The 9,800-nt window shown below is 42.4% G+C and overlaps 1 protein-coding gene across 1 annotated transcript in view; it reads left to right on the top strand.

The window, feature by feature from the left end:
* adora2aa (adenosine A2a receptor a) overlaps positions 1–8,715 on the top strand; it is a 14,932-nt gene extending 6,217 nt beyond the window's left edge. The window contains 4 exon segments of the mRNA XM_034091407.2: positions 59–681; positions 7,522–7,561; positions 7,563–7,601; positions 7,603–8,715. Of these exon segments, the coding sequence (XP_033947298.1) occupies positions 335–681; positions 7,522–7,561; positions 7,563–7,601; positions 7,603–8,508 (1,332 nt within the window). The 5' untranslated portion in view covers positions 59–334 and the 3' untranslated portion in view covers positions 8,509–8,715.
* Positions 8,716–9,800: the final 1,085 nt, after the last annotated feature.

Below are 9,800 nucleotides of genomic sequence, written 5' to 3'. Positions count from 1 at the left end.
CGTCTCTACTGGGACATGTCTCCGTGTTGTAACAGCGTTTCCTCTTTTGTCTCTGCAGCGTCACGATGCCTCAGTGATTATTGGCATCATCTCAGCCCCTCGAGAGGTTCATGGGAAGAAGGCTGTGAGCGGGGGAGGACTTAAGAGCGGAGGAACTGAGGGAAGGGGACAGCAGAGGATTCTATCTGGACCCTTTGAGTGTGCAGTGAGGAGTAAATAAGTTTCTCTCGTCAGGAGTTTGGCGGTGGATGTTTGTGGAGGTGAGGCGCCCGGCTGCAGCGATGGTGTTTGAGGCGAGGCTTCCTCCCTCCTCACCTTTGACCTTTCCTTCACGATGTCTGAAGAACCCCCCCTTAACTACTACCTCCACATCTACATCGTGCTGGAGCTGCTGATCGCCGTGTTCTCCGTGTTGGGAAATGTTCTGGTTTGTTGGGCCGTGTGCCTCAACAGCAACCTGCAGAGCATCACCAACTTCTTCGTGGTGTCTCTGGCGGTGGCAGATATCGCCGTCGGGGTCCTCGCCATCCCCTTCTCCATCGCCATCAGCACCGGCTTCTGCTCCAACTTCTACGGCTGCCTGTTCATCGCCTGCTTCGTCCTGGTGCTGACGCAGAGCTCCATCTTCAGCCTGCTGGCCATCGCCATCGACCGCTACATCGCCATCAAGATATCGCTCAGGTCAGTGGAGCGGGGGTGGAGACATGGGACCCGTGGTTGCGTTAGACTTTTTCGTTCGGATCGTAACATTTCCGTCATAATCCATTATTACCCGTCATTTTATTTTTCATGTTTTAATGATGAGATGAGACATATTTAATATTTATGTTTGGGTACTGAGCAGCAAATGTTCATTTTTTAATGATTATTTTTAATTTAATTTAATTTTTAATGATGATACAGAACAGAACTTTTAAGGGCATGGAGAAACAGAAAGATGAACAGAGTGTGGTCACTTTTCATGTCAACACGAACATGGTTTCTTTTTTCCTGACTGACAGAGAGCCGAGGCCGCTAACAACACCACGACCACTGGGCCTCAACACGCAAATATGAACCATGCCATCGTTTTAAATGATAATTACAATCAGAATATGTAGAAAACATGTACAAGAACAACTCAATTGCCCTGCTGTCGCCTGAACGCTGATCTCTGCATCGCCGTGCACCCTCGGGCAAATCCGTTACTCATCTTCTCTACAGATGTCGCAGAACATTTTGCCGTCTTCCCGCCTCCGCCACTCAAACTCTTGCTCCCACTGAACCCGGTACTCCGCTTCAACTCCTTGCCACTTGCCTGCCCCTCTGCCGCCGCCTGAACGCTGTCAGTTTTAGTCTTACTGGCTTGTCCTCCATCCTCCACCGCATCAATCCCTCTTTTTACCTCGTTTATCCACCATCACAACTACTGGGCTTATTAAAAAAGCTTCGGACGATCAGCTGCGATCGCTAAAGCCGGTTAATCAACGAGGTCAAAAACAAGACTAGACAATAGCTACTTAATATGCACACACTCGCCACCAACTGGACAGGGGTGAGAATGACTAAATAACAGTTACAGAGTACAGTAGATCGCCCTCAGTCTACCTGGCCACTAAGGATGTAATATAATGTTGGCCACTGGTGGACATTTTGGCGCTGTTCCGAGTTGTGTTCTAATCGGTCAAAATGACGGACTGCTTTCAGATTTTTCCGTCATTGTTCGAACAAATCCGCATGGGAGTGTAATAAAATACATATTACTTGTTAGATGCTTTTATCCAAAGCGACTTACATACTCAATACAGGTTGGGGTGAAGTGTCTTGGCCAGGGACACAACGACATGCTGACTGCAGTGGGGTTTGAACCTGATCCCAACACCAACGCACCATCCACTGCGCCACACACCTCCCTTATAAAGACGAATACATTTTAAATAAGCAAAGAAATTGAGGAATTTCAAAGAGTGAATACAAAAATGCGGAAATATTTTTTTAAAAACAAAAACAAACAAGTAAATAGCTAAATGTCAAAATATAAATAAATAGATAGTTAACAAATAATCATACAAATTTCATGGCACTCCTATATTTTTTTCTCAGCTCAGTGTAATGCGTCTCCTGGTCCCCGTGCGAGTGGAGGTCTCACAATAAAACCGCATATTTCATTTTCTATTTATGAGTATCGAGATTTGACATTTGATCCAGAAACCCTTGGCAGATTAAGTGTTTCCAGAAATTGCGTCTCCCACGAGTCCTCTTCCCTCCGGGGGAATCCAACGAGCGGCGCTCTAATTACTTACACAGACTGTGACCCCCCCCCTCAAACCCCCCGTGTGATCCTACTTCATATTTTAACTGGTAAAACACAGCGCTTATTAAACCACTTATGTTGAATGTCGGCCTAGATTAAGATATCAAATTAGACGGTATGTGTCCAGATATTTCACCTCTCAGCTCATCACATTAACTCAGATCTTAAAGAGGCTCTATTCTGGGGTTTCCCTCTCTTGACGTGTGATTTTAGTGCATGTAAATGGTCTGCAAAGGCTAATATTCCTGTGTTGCCCCTGTATGAACCTGAAGATGAGCAGAATATGACCTCTTCAACCCTCCTGTTGTGTTCGGGTCATTTGAACATATACAATTGCTGATCACCACTTTCATTGCATTTTGGATGACTTAGTCAACTTTGTAATACCCATGGTGTAACCATCCGGATCAGATAAAACACACACACACACACACACACACACACACACACACACACACACACACACACACACACACACACACACACACACACACACACACACACACACACACACACACACACACACACACACACACACACACATATACCATGTATACATCACATTCAGGGGACATTACATTGACTTACATGCATTTCCTAGAGACTTATCCTAACCTTAACAATAACCAAGTCTTCACCCTAAAAGTAATGACCCCCCTTATGGGGACCTCCAATTTGTCCCCATAAGGGAGGCGGGTCCCCACATGTGACTATGTAAACAGATGTAGGTCCCCACAAGTATAGTAATGCTAGTATACACACACACACACACACACACACACACACACACACACACACTAGATGTGTTCCCCTCCTTATGTGCCCAATCCCCCATGTGAATCACACCTGACACACACACACACACACACAACACACACACACACACACACACACACACACACACACACACACACACACACACACACACACACACAGAACAATTTGACACGTTTCCCGCTCTTATGTGCCCCTCCCCCCACATGGATCACACCTGGCACGCACAATACATGTTCATTCTTTGTATATGTACTGCAGTTGTTCGTGTGTACCAGTGAGTACTCTGATACAATATGTACAGTTTGAAAGGGTGTGAAATGAAATGTGGTGATGATGAATGGGTTTTGTTAACGTGATGGCAGTTGAAACAGGACCGGTCACACCAGAAGGGCTCATTGTGACCTTTTATAGCCGACCACCATTGTGGGGAGCGCCACTCTTTTGAATTTCTTTAAGCAAGCATGCTTCCCTTACTAGATTATAATGTAATGCACAGTAACAAAAAAACTACATTTTGAAATGTTTCGATTAGAAAAAGAGATAAGTTAACACAACATTTGGAAATATAGAGAGAAATAAATAAAAATAATGAATTACTAAAAGAGATATGGACATTTAATGAGAAATAAAAGAAGCAATATTTAATAAGGAACATTTGTTGTTGCAACATTAACCTCTGCACTTTAACATCTGAAGAATGTGATCGAAACAAGCCAAATATCTCAGCTGCTCTCCCACACAGGCCTCCCCAGAATAGACCTTCCTCTGCGGCCTGCAGGACCGCCGTTTGTTTATTCTGGCTCGCTTACTTCCGCCATGAGAAGTGCTTCCACCGAGCCGTCGGCTGATCCGAGTACAAGTCCAGGGAAACCTCCTATACACCGAATACTGAATATTATCAACTCGTTGCGGCCCAAAGACGTACAAACAACAATATGTGTTCTAATGATTGTAACGTCTCAAAATCTGACAAGCTTTGGTAACATAGCTAATCGGAAAGGTTTTACTTTTTTGGATCACATGGAAAATCACACTTTTATTAGTCGCCAAAGTCAGGGTTTGTTTTGTGTTTGATTTGGAGAAGTGGCCTTATTTGAGTTCCATATGAAATATATATTTTGAACTGCATAGATGTACGTAAGTCGTCTTCAACAGAGATGGGAGAAGTACTCAGATCTTGTACTTGAGGAAAAGTAGAAGTACTCAGATCCTGTACTTGAGTTAAAGTAGAAGTACTCAGATCTTGTACTTGAGTTAAAGTAGAAGTACTCAGGTCTTGTACTTGAGTTAAAGTAGAAGTACTCAGATCTTGTACTTGAGTAAAAGTAGAAGTACTCAGATCTTGTACTTGAGTAAAAGTAGAAGTACTCAGATCTTGTACTTGAGTAAAAGTAGAAGTACTCAGATCCTGTACTTGAGTTAAAGTAGAAGTACTCAGGTCTTGTACTTGAGTTAAAGTAGAAGTACACAGATCTTGTACTTGAGTTAAAGTAGAAGTACTCAGATCTTGTACTTGAGTTAAAGTAGAAGTACTCAGATCTTGTACTTAGTAAAAGTAGAAGTACTCAGATCTTGTACTTGAGTTAAAGTAGAAGTACTCAGATCTTGTACTTGAGTTAAAGTATAACTACTCAGATCTTGTACTTGAGTTAAAGTAGAAGTACTCAGATCTTGTACTTAGTAAAGTAGAAGTACTCAGATCTTGTACTTGAGTTAAAAGTATAACTACTCAGATCTTGTACTTGAGTTAAAGTAGAAGTACTCAGATCTTGTACTTAGTTTAAAGTAGAAGTACTCAGATCTTGTACTTGAGTTAAAGTATAACTACTCAGATCTTGTACTTGAGTTAAAGTAGAAGTACTCAGATCTTGTACTTAGTAAAAAGTAGAAGTACTCAGATTCTTGTACTTGAGTTAAAGTAGAAGTACTCAGATCTTGTACTTAGTAAAAGTAGAAGAACTCAGATCTTGTACTTGAGTAAAAGTAGAAGTACTCAGATCTTGTACTTAGTAAAAGTAGAAGTACTCAGATCTTGAGTAAAATTAAGAAGTACTCAGATCTTGTACTTGAGTTTGAAGTAGAAGTACTCAGATCTTGTACTTGAGTTAAAGTAGAAGTACTCAGATCTTGTACTTGAGGAAAAGTAGAAGTACTCAGATCTTGTACTTGAGTTAAAGTATAACTACTCAGATCTTGTACTTGAGTTAAAGTAGAAGTACTCAGATCTTGTACTTGAGTAAAAGTAGAAGTACTCAGATCTTGTACTTGAGGAAAAGTAGAAGTACTCAGATCTTGTACTTGAGTTTAAAGTAGAAGTACTCAGATCTTGTACTTTGAGTAAAAGTAGAAGTACTCCAGATCTTGTACTTGAGTTAAAGTAGAGAAGTACTCAGATCTTGTACTTGAGGAAAAGTAGAAGTACTCAGATCTTGTACTTGAGTTAAAGTATAACTACTCAGATATTGTACTTGAGTAAAAGTAGAAGTACTCAGATCTTGTACTTGAGTAAAAGTAGAAGTACTCAGATCTTGTACTTGAGGAAAAGTAGAAGTACTCAGATCTGTACTTGAGTTAAAGTAGAAGTACTCAGATCTTGTACTTGAGTAAAAGTAAAAGTACTCAGATCTTGTACTTGAGTAAAAGTAGAAGTACTCAGATCTTGTACTTGAGTAAAAGTAGAAGTACTCAGATCTTGTACTTGAGTAAAAGTAGAAGTACTCAGATCTTGTACTTGAGTAAAAGTAGAAGTACTCAGATCTTGTACTTGAGTAAAAGTAGAAGTACTCAGATCTTGTACTTGAGTAAAAGTAAAAGTACTCAGAATCTTGTACTTGAGTAAAGTAGAAGAACTCAGATCTTGTACTTAGTAAAAGTAGAAGAACTCAGATCTTGTACTTAGTAAAAGTAGAAGTACTCAGATATTGTACTCTAGTAAAAGTAGAAGTACTCAGATCTTGTACTTGAGTAAAGTAGAAGAACTCAGATCTTGTACTTAGTAAAAGTAGAAGTACTCATATCTTGTACTTGACAGTAAAGTAGAAGTACTCAGATCTTGTACTTGAGTAAAAGTAGAAGTACCAGAGTGTAGGAATACTCTGTTACAGTAAAAGTCCTGCACTTCAAAATGTTCCTCAAGTGAAGTAGAAAAGTATTCTCATCAGAATATAGTGAAAGACAGTGAAAGTAGTCGTTGTGCAGATTGGTCCATTTCAGAATAATATATATGATGTGTTTTATAATGACTGACCATCAAAGTGTTCTCAAAGCTGGTGAAGGTTGCAGCGAGTTTAATACTAATTGTGAATTTAATCCAGGTTTATCTAAAGTATTGTTAAGTGTTGATCCTATTGTTTATCATATATGCAAAGTAACTAAAGGTACTGAATAAATGTACAAACGAGCATAACATGTAAATACCCAAGTAGAGGACAAGTAGCTCAACATTGTACTTAAGTACAGTACTTGAGTAAATGCTACTTAGTTACTTTACACCTCTGGTCTTCTCTGAAAGAAAAGGCCAGGTCGATGCAGATGGACCATATTTCCGTTTGTAGCTAAACGGCGCGCTCTGGTGGTTTGTAATCATAACATGGGTTAAAATAGAAAGTCTAGTGGAGTTTTATAAACGGGAGAAAGGGAAGGGCGGGTGGAACTTTTCAGACTTTGTCTCATGTGAAACCACTAACTAGGCCCTTTAAAGTATGGATGACTCTACATACTGATATACACCTGAACATCAGCAGGAGAGGACTCTTTAAAGTAGAGACACTACATACTGATATACACCTGGACATCAGCAGGAGAGGACTCTTTTAAAGTAGAGACACTACATACTGATATACACGTGAACATCAGCAGGAGAGGACTCTTTAAAGTAGAGACACTACATACTGATATACACCTGAACATCAGCAGGAGAGGACTCTTTAAAGTAGAGATGCTACATACTGATATACACCTGAACATCAGGCAGGAGAGGACTCTTTAAAGTAGAGACTCTGCATACTGATATACACCTGAACATCAGCAGGAGAGGACTCTTTAAAGTAGAGACACTACATACTGATATACACCTGAACATCAGCAGGAGAGGACTCTTTAAAGTAGAGACACTACATACTGATATACACCTGAACATCAGCAGGAGAGGACTCTTTAAAGTAGAGACACTACATACTGATATACACCTGAACATCAGCAGGAGAGGACTCTTTAAAGTAGAGACACTACATACTGATATACACCTGAACATCAGCAGGAGAGGACTCTTTAAAGTAGAGACACTACATACTGATATACACCTGAACATCAGCAGGAGAGGACTCTTTAAAGTAGAGACGCTACATACTGATATACACCTGAACATCTGTCCTCTTTAAGTATGGCTGTCCTTAGAGGGGAAAAAAGCATTCTTATATTATATTTGATGTTTCTATCATCTTCCTCCCCAGGTACAACAGCTTGGTGACGGGCCAGCGCGCTCAGGGCATTCATCGCCATCTGCTGGGTGTTATCCATCATCATCGGCCTCGACCCCCATGATGGGATGGCACAAGCTCCCCGACAGCAGCAACAGCTCCATTTGCCCCCCGGGCCTCATGCCCTGCCTGTTTGAGGACGTGGTGGTCATGGAGTACATGGTCTACTTCAACTTCTTAGCCTGCGTGCTCATCCCCTTGCTGCTGATGCTCGGGATCTACCTGTGCATCTTCATGGCCGCTCGCCACCAACTCAAATTCATGGAGGGGAAGGCGGTGCACGGGGGGAAGTCTCGCTCCACGCTGCAGAAAGAAGTCCAGGCGGCGAAGTCTCTAGCGATCATCGTAGGACTTTTCGCCGTCTGCTGGCTTCCTCTACACATCATAAACTGTTTCACGCTCTTCTGTCCGGACTGCGCTGGTCCTCCAGTGTGGATCATGTTCGTGGCGATCATCCTTTCCCACGCCAACTCCGTCATCAACCCTTTTATCTATGCCTATCGAATCCGGGAGTTCAGGAAAACCTTTCGCAGGATTATCCGCCGACACATCCTTCGAAAGCAGGAAACCTTCGAGAGCGGCAGCAGCAGACGCAACTCCATGAGACTCAAAGCGGACGGGACAAACTTTGACGCCTGTACTGAACACAGCAGCAACAGCAGCAGCTGTGAAAGCTCCTGCAGATGTTCCTCGCACATCTCGACTCTCGGGGGAGGTTTGGTGGCGGTTTCTCGGCCTCCTTTATCAGTCATTATCTCCCATTGTCCTAAAATGGGACCCTGTCCACTGCAGGCTCTCAGACACATCCCTGGACGCCATCATCATCTTCAGTATGCAGAGCAAGAGCACGACAGCGCAGGACAGGAGGTGGAAGAGGAGGCGAGGTCGGCACAGGCGGAATCGCTGTACGACGAACAGGAGAGGAAGTGTTGCTTTATCGAGCTGGCGAACATGTCATGACGCATGCAGAACAACCCGGTTATCGGATGATTGAATGGGCTTCATCAGCTTCGAAGGTGTGGGTCAGAAGCTCCAGCTCCTACATCACCAACAAAAAGGAATATAAGAAGACCTCTAGTGGACGTAGTGCGTATGACAGGACAGGAGCAAAGGCCATTTTAAACTTTGCGGACACGTTTCCCGATGATGCAAATCGCGATATTAGTCCCGTCCCACGAGGGGTCCTGTACGTTCAGCAAAAGCCCCTAATGCAAATCCCAGTTCTGCTCCACACTCCTGTCCAGTTTATTGGCGTATGAACCTGTAGCTTGTTTGCTAAGAAGAAGATGGAAAGACACACAACTCGATGATCGTTTAGGAAGAGAGGTTGTGTGAGCCACGTTACGAACATGAATAAAAATGTGTCTTTAAAGGAAAACAAAGACAGCCAAATGGCAAACACCGTTAACGTGGATTGTGATCGGTAGTTAAAAGCCAGATAGACGTGCAAAGTTCTAAAATACTTAAGACTTAAGGTGATGAACTATACACATCAAGAACATCCTTAATAAACCAAACGCAGTCTCGTCCCCCTCACCGTTTATTCCAGCTGTTTTTATTCAGAAGGTTATTTAAGAAAATGAAGTCTTGCACTGTTGTTGAAATGTTTGTTTGTTGCCTTTAATCCAGTGGCGAACGTTTTTGTCTATCACAACTGGAGCTTCTGTAGACACACACCACACCACACCCCGCCCCGCGGCGTTATAATGTCCGTCTTTTCACTGAATTGTGTCTTGAAAATGGTACTCACAACAATTCCGCAACGACTTCATTCTTCACCCCGTTGCAACTTGTGATTTCAACGTTTTAAAAACAATAAAACGGCATGAATTGCTTCGTCGCATTCAACTAGATCCTCTGCCTCGAGCCAGTGAAACTAGCGGGCCTTCTAGAACACCCTGGAACCGAGGGGAACTCTGAAAGAACACGCCCATTGGCTACAAATCAATATCTGATTGGTTTGATCAAACTGTCAGTCCAAACGTGCGCTCTCATTCAGAGCAACGGCCAGGGCATTCGATCAAGGAAGTAGAATACCTTGTTGAAGGATACTCTACCCAGAGACCCAGAACACGATCTGATTGGCTGCTTTCTTTTCTAACACAAAACCACTGAAATGCGTAGCGCATGGACCGAGAAGGACAAACAAATCAACGTAACACTGTGATATTACAGATCAACAACACAGATACCATTCTCATTTATTCATTTTAAATTAGTAAATCGATTTTTTGTTTGTTTTATCTGAGTGT

This window comes from Pseudochaenichthys georgianus, chromosome 9, assembly GCF_902827115.2.
Source record: "Pseudochaenichthys georgianus chromosome 9, fPseGeo1.2, whole genome shotgun sequence".
NCBI classification, from domain to species: Eukaryota; Metazoa; Chordata; class Actinopteri; order Perciformes; family Channichthyidae; genus Pseudochaenichthys; species Pseudochaenichthys georgianus.
This window is presented reverse-complemented; position numbering and strand designations above follow the sequence as displayed.